Source organism: Cydia amplana, chromosome 7 (assembly GCF_948474715.1).
Source record: "Cydia amplana chromosome 7, ilCydAmpl1.1, whole genome shotgun sequence".
Taxonomy (NCBI): Eukaryota; Metazoa; Arthropoda; class Insecta; order Lepidoptera; family Tortricidae; genus Cydia; species Cydia amplana.
In genome coordinates, this window is record NC_086075.1 from 6010855 (window position 1) to 6032351 (window position 21497).

The following is a 21497-nucleotide window of genomic DNA, read 5'->3' on the forward strand; positions in this document are numbered from 1 at the left end:
CTAAAAATAACGCGCGCTCGTCAGTACCGCCGTAACTATCGCGCGCGTCGCCCGCAGCGCCCGCGCAACGCAGCCATGGCGGAGACCATTGAAGAGAGTTACGAGAGCGCGGTCACCCGCAAGGTGGTCCGCACAAACCTCAAGATAGAGGAGGTGAGGATGCAAACGTTTTATGTAACAATACGCCCCCGGCCGGTCACATAACCGACGTAAACACGAGCACACACGGACGCGGAAACCCTCGCGTTGTCCCTTTCCCGGCTTCCGGCGTATTCCTGGAGCTTTACTATTCCAAGTGTCGGTACGGAATGCGAAGGTCCGTACGTCAGTGAAGGAAGTGCGCGATGCGCCGTAATTTGTGGTGATGTAAATAGAATAGTTGAATGAAATTTTCCGTACCCACCTTGACTTGTGCGACGACCCGACCCGTGCTTCCGCGACCTTGCGGACAAACAACACAACATCTCACACAATGATATGGACACAACACACTAGGTACACTATACACAACACTATCCTACGCATTAGCAACACTGTAACTATGCAAAAACCAACGCTACCCTCAGATTAAACTTGAAAATCAGCAGAAATATCTAGTTTCTGAAGAATGTGCAATGCCGGTATTACACGCCGACCTCTTCTGTCAGTCAGAAGATCAAACGTGTCTTTATTTTATTGCCGAATCGCAATGCGACTTTATTTTATCATCAGTTTCGCACAAACTCTCTTTGTTTGCTTCTGTAGCAATCAACCTAAACACAGTCTCATATTTACAATAGAGTACATAATCTTTATAACTTTATTTTGCAATGGACATACCTACTAAACCAGATGAATAACCCTGGTGCTACAGGAAATCATGTCAAATTGGAAAACAGTAAGAGAAGTTTTGCGATTCAGTATATAACATCGCTATGTCACAGTTTTCCGGAAGCCCAGGATTTCATTTGCTTGACAATCAGTGTGTTAGGATTGTCTTAATAGAATTTCAAACAATATACAAACCTAGAGGCCAAATGTCACAATCAATCTTCAAAACACTCCACCTACAACACTCTGTCATAAACACAATTAATAACGTCACATGTGCGTTTAAAATACAACTGAATTTTCAAGTTCACTTGTACTAATGACGAAAAATTCGAGTCTCTGAAAATCACTGAAATACATGCGCTTAGCTAGAACGCCGGAATTTTGAAAAAATCGAGTCTGAAAATCACTGAAATACATGCGCTTAGCTAGAACGCCGGAATTTTGAAAAAACTTAAGTGAAAAAGCTGATTTTAGCTATCTATCGTCGATATTGAATGCTTACTTACCTTCTATCAGTAAGTAAGTAAATGAACAAACAATATCTACATAAGATATTAATTTCATGTTTAAATCCTTGCAATCTAAATACTGTAAATCTACTGTTTAAATGCTTGCGTTAAGTTTCAAAATATTCTGAATGGAATACGTTATTTGACAGGTTTACGCACAACGTTGAAAGATTCCGTGATATTCCTACATGAGAAACAATGTTGCTTTTTGCTACCTAATAATCATCTTCAGTTTCAAGAATTGATTAAAGAAATCGGCAGAACGAATACTCCAACGGTTAGTGACCACTGTTAGTAAATCACAAAACAAGAATTTATGTACTTAGCAAAATGATATAATGTCAAGAATCAATTTATTTCGCAATGGTTAAAAGATAACCAATTTAAACCATAACGTATACCTTACAATTAGAAGTGTGTTTGTATGTAATAGGGAGTAGGTACCTTTTAAATGAGTTATACTTAGCTTCAAAAAGGGAAAAAATTGGAGAAAACTTTAAATTTTTGGTGATCTAACAATGTGTTTGTCGGTCGCGTTGAAGCGGTCGGAGGAAAAACGCGACGGGCATATTTTCGTCTTGGCTCCCATCCTAGTTTATCTGCTACATTACGATGTTTATCCACAATACGAATGTGTGCATTAATGTGGGTCTGTACCGCTTATGTAGTTGCTCGGAGACATACGGGTTAGCTTCGGTTTTCCCTACCTACGTTTTTCCCCTTGGGCAAAAATCGATTTGCCTAGAATGTCATATCCTGACATGGCGACCATAACACGTTTTGTTTTTTTGCCTTGAATGTTTGCTATTAAAAAAGTGCATAGCTACACACACACAAATGTGAACTGGAAATAAGTACGCAGTGGGTTTATCGTGAATTCGTTCATTGCAATGTCACAAAACTAGTTATGTCTGGAGTTATTGTCATTAAAACAACTCAAATGGCATTCAGCACCCTATAAAACACTTCCATAAAATCAACACTTGTTACACATTGTACAAATCGTTTGATTTAAATGTTGGACTGTGAACAAATGATACCTACTTATGACGGCGCATGTAAAATGCAATAATGAAGTCTGAATAAAAAGTTTGGGTACTACATTCAAAAAGCCAGGGTTCTTGACGCTCGAACTTTGTAAGGGCTCTCAGTGGGTGGTCGGGTGACACTGTATTTTTAAACATCAGCTGAAAGAATGATTGATTACGATTTCTAAGATGCAGCCCACGTGGCGTGAGTTTTATTGCGGGTAATTAAGGTCGAATGTCGCAAGTGTATGATGTGAGTGATATGATAAGACGATGAAGCTTTTTAGTTTAGCTTATATTCTTCAATAGGAAATTTCAACGTAGATACAACTACTGTTACTAATTATGCAGTTGGTAAGAAAAATAGACTATGGGGCTTTAAAATTATGAAAAAATTGTGTCCCAAGGGACGTAACCCAGTAAAATTACTAGGTATTTATATGTTGAGACATTTCATGTGAGATAATGGATCATTTTAGTTTACATCCTTTTAAAATCTTGTTCTATGTAAGATCTGTCGGTGTCGGTCGTTAAATGTGCAACAAGTACAAATTAAACACCGACATTAAATTATTAGATTTATTTCCATGCCGTTTCCCCGAACTCGTACGCATGTGCGTGTTTTAACGCCGAGTACTCGATTTGTAAATACCCTCTAAACCCCGTTCATACAAGCACAGTCTAAACATAAGCAGTTACCCAACTTTTCTCTAGAAAGGTTAAAGACAACAAGAGTTAGCTATTTTTATTAAGCTAGATCTGTGGACAAAGTCATCCGCCTATAAGGGTACACTTATTAAGTGTCATTGCCGGGCATTTTTTTATTTATTCAGGTAATTACAACACAATATCTAAATTAATCACAAAAGTATCGTTAAACCCGTAAGGTTTGTCTCGATACTCAAAATAGATGCCCTTTTACTAGACTACTAGACCAGTTGAGTTATTGCCCATATCCTAGCGGCTAGGGTATCGGCAATGGGCTAGGGCCTAGCCCAATGTTGTAAAATAGTTTAAGGTCTATTACCGAAGAGAGCTCGTTTGGTACAACCTCAGCATTAACATTTAAAACTTCCGGTTGAAAAGTAGAACCAGAAGGCCGATTCGAAAGTACGTTTACATTTTGACATCAAAATGATGTCGTTTAGTTATTCGTGCGTGCATTTCCATACCAAAATGTAAATTTGAATAGGCCTCCTATTTTTTCACTGGAAGAAGTAGTTAATTATGAGTCGTATGACTCTATTAGTCTGTTCAGCAGAAAAATCGTAATGAATTTACATTCACATTTTGGTATGAACTACTTTTTGTGTTTTTGTTTTGTTTCATACGAATTTGAGATGCCCGGTGCACAAAAAGTAGTTCAGTTACTGCTTTGAAATATAAATGCTCTACGCGCCCATGTTTTATTTAGTTCACATGACTCATAACATAATACAGTCTATTTAGTTAGTAGTAATAGTTAGTCATACCATTCATCATTTTGGTTAGATGCTTTATAGTTCATTTATACACTGAGGCTACACGCCACAGAGGTACTGGACAACTATGAATGTACTTTAAATGAATCTTTTATTAAAAGCCCTAACTTTGCTGCCACCGAAACATACGTTGCGGTGGTATTTATTTATTTATTTTAATCTTTATTGCACAATACATGAAGGTACAAATGGCGGACTTAATGCCTTAAGGCATTCTCTACCAGTCAACCAATGGGTCAAACCAGAAAGATTAAGTAGGTGCAGTGACTTTTAGAATAAATTAATTTGAAAACAGGACTATATCATTATGAATATAAACTATATTGATAAACTTACACATATACTTAATACAAATAAACCTACAGGTAGTCAGTAAAGGGGTCTTAGATAGTTGTTAAAAACATAGTTGAAAGAGTGAAACAAGTTTTCTTCATCACTCGTTGCCATGGCTACGTCCTCCTAGGTCACTCTTAAAACCCGGGCTTTATGTTATTTAAATTAACAAAACATGCAACCCTTTTCATAATGGACCATCTCTCGTACTAAGCGTGTTAGTAGAACTTGGTAGAACAGTTCTTCTAACAAACTGTGTTAATATTGTCCCCTGGCTTACGAGACAGAATAACAACAAGGAATAGTTGATCGGCCCAAAAATATCTATTGACGGACGGCTGTTAATTTTTATAGCACGCCAGTCGATATAGGTACGTAACGCTTAGAAACATGACGTCAGAATCACACAGACGGATCGGCTGCAAAATAGGTTAAGGGTTTGTAAAGGAAATACACACAGACGTGTTTGAAGGTTAATAAAGGAGATATCTTTCAGGGACCGCATTTAACTCAGAAACGAAGTAATATAAACATCATTACTAAGCACGATAAACCATTTCTTCTAACAAACTGTTACACTATTGTCCCTGGGACAACGGGAGAGAACAAACCGAAAATGTTGCACCACTCTTAGGTACATAAGTAAAAGTGCGTTCCAAAGAGGTAATTATTTCCTATAGTTTCCCACCTAGAGGAATTGTAAGATTTGCAAGATGCATGGAAGGATGTAGTTAACTATGTGGATTTCTGATTGACGGTAATCAGCATTTTTAATACTCACATTTAGCTGTAGATATCTACTGGAATAGGACTACTTATTATTCCGTGACTACTAATGCCAATTACAGCGCAAGAAATTACTTCCAATCAACATTTCAGATTACCGATTTTATCAGAAATTGCTCCTGCTCAATTACTGAGTTACCATAAGTGGTTTAAACAATATTAGAGATCTGCATCACCGCGACATTTTCTATTTTTTTAACTCAAGAGGCCACATTTCGGGGCCATTGCGGTAAGGAATATAGTGTTGTTGCACAACACATGTCAAGACGCCGTTATGTTTATGAAATTACGGTGTTTAAGTAAATAAACACACGGTCAACGTCAACCTTTGCCAGGTCAAGGAATAACTGGGAGTTTCATAGTAATCACATGCTGCACAGATCAACTAAATAATAATGCAAAATACGTCTTTTTCTCTCATAATCAAGGTTCAAAATCAAATAGATTGTTAGCATTGTACCTATATGTGTTTTATACTTCTGTTTACAAAGAGTAAACAACTAGAATGGCACAGATATAGTACCTAATGGACTAAATGAAGCTAATACGTGCATCGAGATTTATTTAACCTTAAGCTAGTTATATTTAGTGTATCGACGCAATAGCAGAAGTTAAATCGAATGAACACTAATCTTCAAGAGTTTTCATGTTATCTACCTAAATCTACCGGGAGGCTTATTCTGATTATAATAACCGTTTACAAATTTGATCTGGATTTGTTTTTGAACCGTCCGTTTGATGTAATTTATTGCAGTTTGAATCATGCGGTTAAGAACTCTTGTGCAACGAAACCAGCTCAGAAACCTTAAAAAGGCCTACCTAATTTAAAAACGAGTATTTTTGCAATTTAAACTAGTACCGATATCTAGTCCACCTATTCCGTAATATAAGTATGTATATTTAGTCACGATACGTATGTATGTAGGTATACGGTATGTTTTCCGAGCATGCGATACCGTATAGTTAAATTCTGCAGGGGGCCATTTTTGAATTTCGATCGCTCGATTTCGTCACTCGAAAATCGGTGGAAAACGGCGTAATGCTGATTTTTGAAATACGAGCGATAGAAATTGGGAATTTAGTGGTATTGACCATTCGTTTTCAATTCTATTAGTAGAATTTACATGCATAGTAGTGGAGATATTGCTGAACGAAATGCCCGAAATCGAGCGGTCGAATTTAAAAAATCGGCCCCCAGGTGTCTAATTAACGCAATTTTTACACACTTTCTTTATCAACTTATCACCTGAAAAATATAGTTATAATTATGGGAGACGTTCGTTTATGTGTCAAGCTAAAGATATTGTAAAAACTGTAGGTGGTAGGACTCCTTCTATGCTTTGTTTACGTAGATTACGTAAGTACAGTCACCACACGGGATTGTTACGCCATTTAGGGTCCCAGCTAAATTGGTTGTTCCATACTTACGCTATGGAATGTCCAATTTAGCTAGAACCCTAAATGGCGTAACAATTCCGTGCGGTGACTGTACATATTAGAGATGCCACGAATATTCGGCAACTATTCGGTATTCGGCCTATTCGGCCTCTTTGCCGAATATTCGGTATTCGGCCGAATAGTAGGCAACATTCGGCCGAATACCGAATATCTGTCGCACCTACTTAAAAAGAAAAATTGCACAATAAAAATAACCAGAAACTATGTAGGTATATTTAGAATGTGTTCTTGGAAAGTTGTTAAATACGAAAGACCCTTTTTTGAGCATTTGTTGATTAAAAACATTTTATTTTTATTATGAGTCTGTTTTGTTTGACACTATTCATTAATGCTGTTCAACAAAAATACATATATTATATCTTAGCTAACGTCATCTAACGTTGAGCTTTGTTTAGCGATCAGTTTTCATAATACTAATTGTGACTCAAAATGTTCGCATGTCATGCCGAATATTCGGACGCCGAATATTCGGTATTCGGCCAAAACCACTATTCGGGGCATCTCTAGTACATATCCCGTAGCAGCGCCATACTTCACAGATTCAATGTTATAGTACTTATAGTCTCGCATCAGAAACAAAAACATTCGAATTAAGATCGATCGATGATCGAAATCGATGTTATTATCCAGAGGCCGTGAGTTCAAGTCTCACCCAAGACAGTAATTTTTCCACTTTTAAATTTATTCTAAACAAATTAGATTAACAATTTCTCTAACGATATTCTTGCACATAGGTACCGTAAAACGGGGTGAGTAGGTTTCGCGGGGAGAGGTGGGTTATGAATGGGGAGAGAAGGTTTGAGAGGGGGGTGAGTAGGGCATGCTCCCGGGAATTCCCGGTTCTCATATTCCCGGGAATTCCCGGAAATTTTATAGTAGCAAAATAACCGGTACTGTAGACCCGGTACCGGTACTTCCCGGTTCTCATCATATGACTATTAATTCCCATTTCAATAGTAGTAATGTTTTAGTACTTTAGCTCGAGACATTATATAACATTTAATAATGGTGCTATGAAACGGGGGACCCAAATAACCCGACAAACTAACCTAGTAAAGTAGATATTCGTGCAGGCAGGCGGTGCCGTCATAGTGCTGAGTGCATCGACTACGCTACGGTCGTGTGGCTCGGCCCAGGCGGAGGCAAAGTGTGCCGGTTAATTTCGTAAAATAGGTTGGAACGCCAATTAAGTGTTTTTTTATAATAAAATAAGTCATTTATTAATTCTTATGCAATTAGTTATATGAAAATAAGTCATTCATAAAGATTGTATGCTAACACAAACAATTTCTTAAAAGTAATCAAAATATGCCTTGAGAACCGGGAAGTTCTGGATGAACCGGGATGGCCGGAACCGGGATTCCCGGTACTTCCCGGTTCCGGCCATGCCCAGAACTGGGAAATGAAATCTTGGTACCGGGACCGGTACTGCATGCCCTAGGGGTGAGAAGGGATTTTAAGGCTACTGCTACAAAAATAATGTATTTCAATTTAAAATGGACCTATAGTAATACGCATAATAAAAAAAGTCGATCCAACAATCTTCCAAAATCACCTTTGTATGAAAACCCCTCTCACCCCAAATACGAGGCACTACGGGGTCAGGTGGGTTTTCCTCTTTATCGTCAAAGTTATGAAATGGAATTACCCAAAATAAAATAAAAACTAAAATACAAACGTCCGGAACACTTATTATATACACCATTCAGTTTTCATATGTAAAAATAAAATGTTATCGAGGTTTGAATTTCAGTTTTGACCCTACTCACCCCATTTTACGGTACTAAAGTTTGTTTATTTCTTTCATAATCAAATATGATATATTTCTCGCCTGCTAATAATGTGTCAACATTCACACCATTTATAACAGGCGTGAAGGGTGCTTCTTCATTGCATTTCCGGAAACATAACACAACCTTGATGGCGACAAATCAAACGGTAATTGGCACCTACGTAGCATCGTTAAATTAGTCGTACGTCTGACAGTATGCATTAAATGGACGCAAACACCCAAATTCCGATTGATTTTATGAACGTTCATGACTTACGTTCGTGATAAAAAAAAACTTTAAACTGTTTATTTCAGTAAAAAGAGACACCATATATAGGTAATATTAAACTTAACCAAACTTAACTACTGATTTCAACTGGTCTTAACTTAAAAATATTTTTGACAACACAAGGTTTTTTTTTATTTATTAAAAAGCCTTTTTCAGTTACAAGATAGGTACTCTTTCGGACTCTGCTAAGACGTACTATTTATTATGTTCGCGAAGAAGCGTATCCGGTGCCTATAGTTCGTTTTTTTTAGCATAGAAAGAACTTGAAAGAAGGTAAGCGATTTTGATATATCTTTTAATTGAAAAACACTTTTTGAAAATCAATAACTATTACTTATGAAAGCAGAAGACTATAAAAGATCGTATTAGATTCTTAATTGTTACATATTTACCGTAACTTATTTTTAAAATGTGTTTTTCAATTAAAAGACACATCAAGATTGTTTACCTTATTTCTAATGCTAAAAAAAACGAAGTATAGTAAAGATGATAATCCTTGATAGAGAAAACGCCAGTCAAAACTTAAATAATAGTCACGTGACTTTTCGTAGCATCTGAGGGCCTACCGCGAACCACGTTCGACGTGTTGCCTCTCTGTCGCACTTGTAAATTCGTACGTAAGTGTGACAGGGAGGTAACACGTCGAACGTGGTTCGCGGTAGGCCCTCTGTCATCCCGATAATGTTTTTCGTCGCGTTTGGCGTTTCTGGATGTACGATTGTCACTTTGGCTAGGCCCCAAAGCAATTACAACTGGAAGAAATGCTTAGAAGAGAGAAAGAGTACTACATACAGAGGTACTCTTCATAAATAGTTTACATCTATGTAGCACAGCGTCTTATTCATAGATTAGTATATGTTATTACTGTAATAGATAAGAAACTCTCGGACATTTCACGTTCACGTCTCTACTGTGCTGCCCCTAGCGGACCTGCTCTCAACTAATGAGACTGTGTATACAGAAACACGCACACATACATTGTGATACACACACACACACACACACACTCACACACTTCTGTGTTTAAACAATCTGCGAAAAGTTAACGTGCGTGTTTCAAATAATATTCATAGGCGGTCTTTTTCATCTCGTCTCATTTATTTCTCTGCACCAATTATTGATTAAATATGATGCTACGTTTTAACATAATCTTCGCCAACTCCTCGCCATGTTTTTCACATGAAAGCACACAGCATCGGCGCGGTGCCATTGCTTTTCTTTCGTCTTGTCCGCGTTGGTTTATGTGTATGGATAAAAGCTCAATTTAATACAAATCACAAGTTTGCTTTATATCACATATAAAGAAATATTGGGAATAATATACTTATATTAAAAACCAACTTTGAAATAATTCCAAAATTTCCCGTCAAACCAAACGTCAATCGGTTTTTTTATTCGTAAAATACGTCAATCTGTGACATAGAAGGTAGGATCCTATAGAAGTGGTATACGCGTGCGTCCGTGAGGGACAAAACATAGGCAATGCGACACTATGATTAGTCGAATTTATTTGTTGCCCACCATAACCCATACTTACTAATTTATGGTAGCGAATAAAAAAAATGTGAGACTGTGACAAGGACAAACAATAATAGCGCTTTGGCTGCTACTCCTACTGAAAGATACATAAGAGTATCCCGTTCGCTCATTTCCCCCACCCACCAAGCCTTATCCAGTAAAAGTACTAGATTCATGATCTGTCATTTTACGGTGTTTGCACTACATTAAATAAACTACTTATACATTTCAAAATTAATTTGTTTCCTAGTTTATTTGAAACGTAAGGTTAGTAAGTATCTTAAAACATTTTTTATTAAAATATACTTTTCTAGATTTAATTAAATACGATTTAGTTACCTACTTAAATATTTGTTTGGTATATTTTGTTTTCTACCATCTACATACAAGAATTATGTCTAGCCACACTCAGCCCGCTCCTTATGCTAAAAGGCGGTATCTCAAAAACGAAGGAACTGGAAATTGAACTTTATGGTTTAAATTTTAAGGCACTTGTTTGCATAACATTTTTAATTCAGATACCGCTTTTTAGCTAAGCAGGGCACCACGGCTGAGGAATAGACTTGGAGCATAACCCAGAGATGGCGTTATTATCAGCATTACATTACTCGTCTTCAGAGAGACTATACCATGGTCTTATTTTTCCAGTGCCATTAAACAAATGAGAACACAAATGCAACAGCCATATAAGGCGGGCGTTCCGTCTCGACTTCTGCGCAGAAGCCCGCAACAACTGCGCGGGCGCGCCGCCAAATCTGAGGTTTTGCTTAATTGACGGGCGGGAACACCCCGACAGGAACACTATTCACAAACAAGACTCGTCACAGACTAGTATAAGAATGATCTGTGGTTTTATATAGCTGCTACGGATATCAAGGTTACAGATATACTGGTTTTATGCTGATATATTCGATAAACGATGGAAATAACAATGATCGCGGCCATTGCGGTAAAAAGCCGACGTGTATTCTCTTTGCCAGTGCGAACGCTGACTAAACTGCGCAAAAAAAACCGAACTGATGGTTGACTATCTCTTTCAGTCTTGTGACGAATATGCAAGTGTGAATGAGAAGTTTTACGATCAGTTTGCTTTCCGAATAGTCGACCGGCCGAACCTGTGGAAAACAGATGCCACAATTCCAACCGATACTTATGGTCGGGACTGTCAGAATGAACTAAATGTGTGTTGTTTCATTCTATTTAAAGTTGCGTCTTTATCAATTGTACTTTTGGAAAAGCATCAACGAGGCCACGGGATCATTTACATTGGTTCAAGCAAATATTTGAGTCGCTCGACCTCAAAAACGATTGGAATACGACACGTGTTTGTCGAAATGACGGGAGCTTAAAGTTAATCCAGTTTGAGCACCAAAATGTACGTAAATGTCTGTAAACAGGTGCATGAGGTGCATTACCTGTTCATTCTAAAGACACTTTACATTTCATTCAAAATAAAGGTCATAATAGGTAATCAAGCGCAGATGAACATTTAGTTTCAAGAATCCCTCTCATTAACAATAAATTTTATACACAATATACACGAGAGCGAAGAATATAAATGCGCATTTGTAATTGTATGGAATATTTTCCTGTCACAGGTATTATACATACTTGCTAGGAAGTATACCACCCATAAGAGTGTTATGATGTAACGTTTAACGAAATGAACACCTACTTTTGGTTTTTATAGGAACAAATATGGTGAAGATTGTTGTAGACTGCCCTAATAGAAGCGTTGGATAATCACAGTTCACGAATAACACAGGGAAGGCGTTTGTCAAGCAATGCACATCATTGTAGCTAGAGCTAGTGCTCTATATTAGTCTATATGGTCAGTTATTTTTTTTGGTAAATCAAACTATTATAGTTACCAGTGGCGGCGCGTCAAACATATCCATCTTAGACAAGCCGGGGCTAATTTGACTTACATATTTCCTTTACAACTCTGCTCAAACGTCCAAAAACAGGCAAGCCGGTGGGAATCGGCTTTTATGGACGCGCCGCCACTGATAGTTACCCCCTTATTCATAAAACCTAGAAAACATCTGTTAAATTTTGTCCATTTTTAACCAGGCTTGTTAGACTTGACGCCAAAGTCGAACTGACGAGTACATAGCCGATCATCTTAATACTACGTCGAAATCATTGTAACGTGGAAATGCTTTTAATTTGGCACAACACATAATGCGTTGCCACTGAAAAGCTGAACTTTACAGGCCGACCTCACAAATTGATGAGCGCATCTTGCGCGTTTATTGCCCTCTCCGCCAAAAATATATGCTAAAACGCATCCCGGGGGAGTCAATGATTATAGTTTTGAAAATAATTGTTTTGCTAAATTTTAGGTATCAGCCTTATAAATAATTTGCAAATAAATGTTATGAGGAGAACGTATATTTTCTACTTTCTAGACCGAAGCAAACCACATTCTTGAAAATTAGTTTAATATAATATAACTTTATTTTATCGCTCACCTGGAATGTCCTAGAGCAGAGTGCTTAAATTACGAGTAAAAAAAACTAAAAGAAAACCTATCAACATAATCTAACGTGATAATATATACCTCATCTGTGTTCTTCTCAAGTAAGTATTTTCAAGGTAAAAAACTAAATAGATCTAAAACGTAAAGGCAATTCGTATAAATATATAGAAAGATATGATATGCAACGTTTATCACATTTTTGTTCATATCAATTTTGGCATTGTACCTACTATGTAGTTATCGCTGACTTGCTGCAATACAGGCCAAATTAGAACCTTTCTCCAGAATTCTGCACATATCTACAATTATTATGTACTCACTTCATGATAGCAGCGAATGATGTCAGGTAGTAGTACTTACTTACAAAATACAGCACTTAAGAAGATTTTGAATGGACCACGCAAAAAACGCATACTTTGAGATGCATTCTACCTAATACGTCCTAAATAGTCTGATGGTGCTGAGTTTTACTTTAGGTACCTATTACCTACACCGTATACATATATAGTCCGTGAGAGAACAACGCAACGGTGGATCTGTGTTACCAAGAAAACCGGGCAACCGTGTAAGATTCTTGTGTCTATGAAATGAAAAATCTTTATTTTCAGGCAACTATTGGCCCATAAATACCTTAAAACTTATGGTGGCAGCTAACGGGTGATACGAGCGAGTAGGTCATTTTGCTTTTAGAGTTAAGTCATATATATTTACTTTACTTTATTGTTTGTTGGCCTAATGCCGCTTTATTGTAGACTTCAACTTCAATTAGCGTTGGTATTTATTAATAACTTTTGTGTTCTTGTTGAACAGTTTTAGTCATTCGTTAAGCATCGGTGTCAATGACCGCTGCGCACTATATTATGCGACCTGATACTTTAAAAATAGATGGCTTGAACTAATTACGATATTTCTATGGAAGACAAATTAGACATTTTTATCCCTGATGTAATGGCAAAATGGAACGGACCTATTTGCTATTAGCGTGTGATTCATGTGAAGCTGTTTATTTGTGTTTGCATACAGTAAACACCTCTATATATAATCAGTTTTTAAACACAGGAAATTTTTAACTATAAATAGAGACATTATAGAGCTGCTTAAGATAGGCGTTTCATTAATTTCTGTCAGTTTTAAAAGACATGGCCATACTGTCCATTACTAAAGAAAAAAAAATAGAATTAATTTGTTGATTATGTTTAAAAAACGATTTCACGGTATCTTTCATTGTCGAATACAACCACACGAATAGGACATTTAACTTTTAGCTTAACGGGAAAAACGGTAGAAACTCCCAAGTATCAGTGAAATAGCAAAAATACTCCAATAAGTTAATATACAAACAGCAATTGATAAGGTGGCTGATGATTCCTATTTATTTAACATATACGTCCATATTTTAATTAAATCTAAGCTTTACAAAACGAGTTTGTGCTATTTTTGACTTGGTTAAATAGTGAAAAAACAATACTACATCCGTTAGGCAATTAGAGTATAGATCTTGGAAGAATCCAATGTAAACATTCAATGACGATCACGTCTGGAAAATTTATTTAATAATGTAACAAGCACAAATTGCAATTATTGATTACCTATAGAAAATATTTTCGTGATAAACTTTTTGTCTTAATAAATAATACAAATCATCACTACAATAGTATAAAACAAAGTCGCTTCCTGCTGTCTGTCTGTCCCTATGTATGCTTAGATCTTTAAAACTACGCGACGGATTTTGATGCGGTTTTTTTTAATAGATAGAGTGATTCAAAATGAAGGTTAATTTGTTAACCCGTGCGAAGCCGGGGCGGGTCGCTAGTGATTAAATAAAGACTGCTAATCGATCGCACGAAGAAGTCTCTGACAACGCGTAAGAAAACAGATGACGCATAAAATATGAAATGCCAAATTCCATAGTTTGGTTTTTGGTTGGCCATCAACACGCCATCAATTAAAATTAAAGCATGTGTATATAGTTTTCACTAGATGGCGTTAAAATACAACACAGAACATATTAAAGAGGTTAGAATGGCTATCGCGCACAGTTAGTATCGGAACCGGTGTCGCCGCTCGTTCCTCTCCACATTTACTAACACTCGCGCAACGGTAGTAAAAACTAGCTAGCGCCTTGTGTGCGTGGTAAATGGATACGCCTCCTTTAAACAGATTTGATGTCTGGCTTCTGAACGTTATTGTGGCGCAAAAAGGCATGTTTACTTCATTTTCGGTCAGTGCGGGCGAGTAGCATGCGAGCGTTTGCTCAAAACCCAGCGGCGACACGTACCCTGCTCGCATCGCCATTCTACTTGTTCTGTGAAAAACAACTTCAACTTCTTGCCTTGTAATTTGCTCTTTATAATTTCCTCTGTGTCTGACAACGCGTAAGAAAACAGATGACGCATAGAAGATGAAATGCCTCAGACAATGGAGCGATCACCTCGACATTGTGCATGTGCTATTTGCGGTATGTAGGTGCGTAGCCTCACTATTGGAACGAATTGGCACAACTCACTTCATAAAGTCTATAGTGTTGAAAAATGTTGTGAGTCCAACGCTGTTTTTAACCAACTTAAAAAAAGGAGGACAGTTCCTATACATAGTTGGTCCCATTTTTGCTCCCCATCATTTTCACTTGGCACCGTCTTTAAACATATCAATTGCTATAGAAAAGGGATAAGTAGTATATTTTTTATCCCTTTTGAAGTCGGTGTTTCTTTTTTTAAGTTTGATTTTATTAGTGTGAAAAAATGGGGTGGGTATTGGAACTGTCATTACTACTTTGTCGAGTGGAAACTTTTTAAATAGACGTTGTACATACTTGTTAATATTGGTGCAATAGAGAGGGAATGCGATCTAGTTCACGCAGTCGCTAACGTAAATGTCAAATGATAACTCATGGTAGCCGTGCTGAAGCGAACTTGCTACGGGCTACGGCGTAGCGCTTCGTAGAGGCCACATAAGAAGGCCACTGGCCATACTAGGTATTTAAAGTTGTTTCTCCAACTTTTGTGCTACTATTCGGAATTTTCATATTATTTCTACTCAGAATCACGAGCTATTTCCATCCTTACCGAGAAAACATCCCCATTTCATTTGTTTTTTTGGTTTAGTTTTCAATTCAAAGTTTCAAACTTCTATAACCGCAACAAAACGGACAAGCAAAAAATTATGACATATACGGGACACTTTTTTTCACGTATTAGGATCCAAAGGGCTCGTGATTCTGAGGGCGGCGGCTAGGTTCTTGTCTCGCAAGGAAAATCGGAGCATCACTACAGAATAAATAATAGTACTAAGTACAGAAGACTCACTCTCTAACAAAACGCGTCTGTTACGATCAGCACAGATATGGCCGCTAGGTGGCGACAGCGCCACGTGCGGCTTATGGCTTTCCCCAAAATTGGGGCCGAACGGATGTACTTTTAACTACTTGTAGCAAAGCGACGAAATCGCGGAATGAGACACGCCTGGCATCACATTACCGCTGTCATTAGCTGCTGTAGTTCCATTAATCACTGGACGTGGCGTTGCGTCAAGGAGGAATGCGAGATGTATTGTGACCTTTAGCAGTCGAACAAATGATCGACAGTAGGCTACTGAAGTCAAGCGATACATCACTAAAACTATATGTATCACTCTAAATTCAAATTTTCGTGCGCGCTCGGCTCGTGATTGCTTTGAGTAGCCAACATGCCCACATTTTTCATACACGTGGCACCCACACTCTGTCAGTCTCTGTCAGGCGTGGCTCACTCCATGATTTCGTCGCTTTGCAACAGGTAGCTACAAGTACATCCGTTCCACACCAATTTTGGTGGCTAGCCATAAGCCGCGCGTGGCGCTGTCGCCACCTAGCGGTCATATCTGTTCTGATCGTAACAGCTAGACGCGTTTTGTTAGAGAGTGAGTCTTCTGTACCTAGTACTATTATTTATTCTGTGACTCATTACAAAGTCTGTGCATAGTTAGCTTTGTCCGACTCCATTTTCTATTCAGTGCTCCAAGAAGCATGTCGTGTGACTTTGGCACACCAATATTTCGCGCTGGAGACACGTGCGCGCCATTTTTCATGTACGTGTCGCGACGGCGGACTAATTCGTTATAAACAATTTAAATAGTTATTTTGCCGAAGGTCACGCTTTTGCTGTATCAAAAAGCGAAAATCTTTAAAAAAACTCAGTACAGATACTTTATTAAATTCGTTTTGTTTTGATTAGGCACACGGTGTTTTGATTAGGCACGAATCATTCAGAAGACTTTGGGTACCTACACTATTTTAACAACAATAACACAAGTTATTTTCGTGTAAAATTGAGGGTTCCATGATTCCATACCTTCAAACAATACAAAAAAAATCAGTTTGAAGGTTCTCTTTGTTTTGTTATTATAGCGCCATTAATATGTATTAATGCCTAAAGTAGGGTTATATTAAGTCTTACGAAATAGGTAACTAATATCATGGTTCAATTCCATAAATAATTTAATAGGTAAGGAAAGATAGCTAATATTTAATTACATACCTTCGTAATGATTTCTGATTTTAATCATTTGTTTATTATTTGACTACAGTTTACTGTGCACATTTCCCTCCCCCGATATTCGGCAACATCAACTATACATCCGAACTATTATGTTACATGCAGCAAACTAAAAAGCAGCTATAGCGCTACAAATCAAATCTCTGAACCTTAAATACAGTTCATCCAGTCTATCTAAATAGACTAGCACGATCTCGAGATCCCGAGTGACCGAATTCGCGTTTATTCACGCCCGCGATATGTCCGTCTAGTGTTAATTATATCCGCTGTGTTCCATTTTCGCGACGATACGTTTCGCTTCCGTATCGATCGCCTGTCGAAAGTGATCGATGCGAATTTGAGGTAATAGGAACGGAACGTCACGCTAATTTAATAACGAGTTTGCGTCAAAAACCTGACCCCTTAGCATGACTTTCGTTGCGTTGTCGCACCGCACGCGACTCCATACAGAAGTCGCGCTTGATAAGATAAATATGGAGTCGCGCGCGACAACGCAAGTCTTAAGTGTTCTTAGTTTGACCAGCCATTCGTATCGGGAGAAAAGGAGGAAGTTAAGTGAAAGGAGGAGGAGGAGTAAGGGGAGAGGACAGGGAAATAGAATCAGTCTGGGAAAGAAGAGTTGGAAGAGTAATCCGCAGATTTTCTGAATTTCTTATCGACACTGATACGAGTAGCTGGCAAATTTCGAAACTGGGCAAACTTCTTGGAAAATTTCGGTAACTTTACCATTAAATATGTCTGCTGGAAAAGTTCCAAATTAATGTAAATTAGTTATATTATAAGTACTTACAACATAACAATGTAGTTACTAATCCATTTCGGCAGACATTAGGTAGGCATTTACGAGTCCGAATAATTTAATAATGCCTGCATCCAATCAGCTCTTGACTAGTTAGTAATTTTGACATTTTTGACTATGATTTTGTAGATTGAAACCTTAAAATAAAAGTAAGTAAAAGAGTAAATATAACGTTTGTTACCAATTAATTATGCGTGAGTCCAATATTATGAAGACCATTCATGACCCAAAAACTTAAATTTCTACTCTTTTCTTTTCAATAACTGAAGTCAGATCTTAGAAAGCTAAGAAGTTGCTTTAATAATCTAAAAATATACGAAAGTGATGTGAAGCCGGAAAATTAGATTTTTGTTGCATATTTAAATTAAGTGCATAAACTTCATGGCTTATTATATTTTTTATAATCTTCCGTATAATAATATTTTAACGAGAGTCGTTGAACGGAATCATTTTACGTGCGCTGCGGCCTACATGCAGATTTACGAGAAAAGCGCGGTCATTGCCGTTGAGAGAATTTAAAAAGTTTGAGGAAATTACGAACTGCTGCTGCTGTAGACAAACAGCATCTGTTAGAAATACTCTGAAAAAAGATTTCCTTGCGGGTGACGGGTGACTAATGTCAAATAAATATCTGCAGTCATGTAGGTATTAGTTCTAAGCACAGACTTGTCATTTTCGCGCTCGCGCTTGACAGACAGCTGAAGTGTGCGAAAGGGAAGCCATCACGTATATGAACATACCATGAGTGCGAAAGAGTCAGACTACCAATGAGAAAACGTGACCACTTTTGACTTTGACGACGGCCGCGGACGGCCAAGAGCGTATCACAGTAATTTTCAAATTGAAAAATATACACGGATTAGGACGAAAAGTATTAAATAAAGTAATTCAGTGAAGATTGTGCCGGTTTATAATAGTAGTTTATGCAACAGTGATATAATAAGGGTTCTTAAAATTCAAGGGTCGAAGTTACAAAACGAGACGTAGTCGAGTTTTGTAAAAAAAGACCCGAGAATTTTAAGAACCAATTATGAGCTGTTGCATACATTACTTTTTCTATGACAGCTGCAGCAAAAAAAAAAAAAAAAAAGAGTTATTATTAAAAAAAAGAGTTATTATTAAAAAAAAGAGTTATTATTAAAAAAAAGAGTTATTATTAAAAAAAAAGAGTTATTATTAAAAAAAAGAGTTATTATAAAAAAAAAAAGAGTTATTATTTAAAAAAAATTGAGTTCTTATTTAAAAAAAAAAGAGTTATTATTGTAAATGAAAACATACCTCTTTCAATCAAGATGATCGGAACTTGTATCTTTAAAAAAAATAAAGCAGTTGTATTATACTCATAAGATGACTGCTAGCAGTCATCTTATGAGCCTATAAACAAATCATTCAAATGACATTGCTTTAGATATCACTGTCAGTCATTTAATTGACACATTTAAGTGCTGGAGTAGAAAAAGTTCATTATAAGTTTTTCTTCCTTTGTGTGCTAATATTTTATCATATTAGTCTATAATTTAAAATATTTTGTGTAAAAACATAACCTGTTACTTTACGATAGGGCTTGACAAAATGTTCATATGACAGTATCGATAACTTGTCGGTATATTAATAGCTATGTAATTATTTCTTCACAAGACATCATTAAGATATTAGCTTTTATAACCGACTTCAAATAATAACGATTGTTATACCTTTTTGAAGGTGCTCATGTTTAGCGGTAAATTTAAACTTCACTTTCCAACACAGTAAGAGTTACATTATGATAAGTCTGCAACGATTTTGATAGTACACGCAGTGCAAGTGTTATTTATACGTCATAATGTCGTAGAATTTTAACGTTTAAAATAACACATTTGAAAAAGTAGTCGATAAAGCAATCAAACATCGACAAATTATTAATATGTTGTAACATGACATCACTATTTTCGATCTCACATAGACAATTTACGCACACACTTGCATTTCATTTTTGGTCGCACTTTTGAAGATTGACAGTTGTTCTAGTCATATTAATTCTATGGTTCTAAGACTTCTAAGGTGTCCTAATAGATTAGAATTTAGAAGATATAGGGGCTGCCGAGGAGGGGGCGGGGAGGGGGGTTTAGGTGGCCCTAATCTATAATTGAAATAGAGACCCAAATAATGATATTTCGATTTTTGTGGTACTTTACGATGAACTTTCAAAACATAAATTTAACTTTACGATCTAGACTGGCCACAATGCCGACCTTAACATTTTACGACGTATACCATCTAGATTATTATGTTTATTATAATATAAGTAGGATTTAGCACAATTAATCCGCACTTGAGTGTTGCAACGGTCATAAACGAAAACGACAGACAGACTGTTGTGGGTGGGCTTTCGTGTCCAAACGCTTGTCATCCAGAAGCGAGTCGTTGCCTCGAACTAACCACTATAAGGACACTATACGATTACGCATTTTCCGCCTTGGGCTGAGGTTACAGTGGTGCCTGTAAATTTGGCTCGCTTCGCTGGCCAGACCGATGGGAATAGGGCAGTGGGCTATAACTATAATCATTAATATCGCTTTGTATTATGCAACTGATAGCCAAGAATAGATGCGAAATAAAAGAGAACAGTGGTCACTGTGTTAGGGCGACGTACCTTTAGACTCTTTAGAGACAATTCGCGAAGTTCAAATGTTTTAATTTTAACCGTCGTACATACTTCTAAAGGCCTTGCTAGGTAAGTGAAGAGATTCTGCTCTCATGCGAGTCTGGATAGTGTGGTATTACCGGAGAACCGCCGGTCGTTCACCTAGCCCTTTAAGGGATTGAAGAAGTGTTTTAATTATAATGTTATAATGAAATTATTTTAATGGTTATTTAGGTACTTCAGGACTTTGGCCACAAATACTATTGAAAATATCTAGTTAAGGGACTCCTTTATAACAACAAATCACAAATTGTTCGTACTTTATCTTCAGTAGCACTCCACAATGGCCTAAAAGCATCAATAAATAATATGCGACAAAGACATATGTTTGTGAACCGCCATCTAATTCAAGAAACATTTTGTCTCGACACCTCTTGACCCCGAGTTCCATATCAACTAAGCATAATAGTAGATCACACTTACTCTGGTCAGCAAGCGCACTTGCCCGAGTACTCGACTCGCTTGCGTCTGGTTGCAGTCTTATCCTCTAGCCGCCCAGAGACCTATAAAAAGGTCTCCTGTTCCATTCTAATTTGAACTTTGTGTTGACAAAATAAAATCTCATTTTGCTTGGCAAGGTTTGACGTATGAGCGGCTAGAGGTTGAGATGGTCGCGCTTATTTGCGATATTATAATCATAATAGTATTCGTCTCTTTCAAATCCGCGGTGTTAAGAAGTGACGTTTTCTCTATCATGTCGAAAACTCTGTCCATCATACGCCCGCAGCCCTTATAAAATAGATGACATCGTGTTGGCGCGCTCGCTTCCGTGTGCACGGACCTTGGCATGCCGCGTGTTTTCTTCGATACAGTTTTAGATAAATACAAACAAAGCAATTATTTTAGGGTCCGCACAAAGAAGTAAACATCATCACCTGTCCCTTTCGCTCTATCATCATGTTTTGTCATTCCAAGAAATTCTAATAGTCGTATTATTATCGCGCTTTTTAGGGCTTACATGAAACTTGACCACATACCTACGTGACTTTATGGCAGCTTTGGACCCACTAAGGGC

General features: G+C 37.3%; 1 protein-coding gene across 1 annotated transcript in view; it reads left to right on the forward strand.

Moving 5' to 3' along the window:
* Window positions 1-21497, forward strand: part of LOC134649379 (tropomodulin-1) — a 106782-nt gene continuing 85285 nt past the window's right edge. The window contains exon 1 of the mRNA XM_063504110.1: window positions 1-153. Coding sequence (XP_063360180.1) covers window positions 76-153 — 78 coding nt within the window. The 5' untranslated portion in view covers window positions 1-75. The remainder of the gene's footprint in view (window positions 154-21497) is intronic.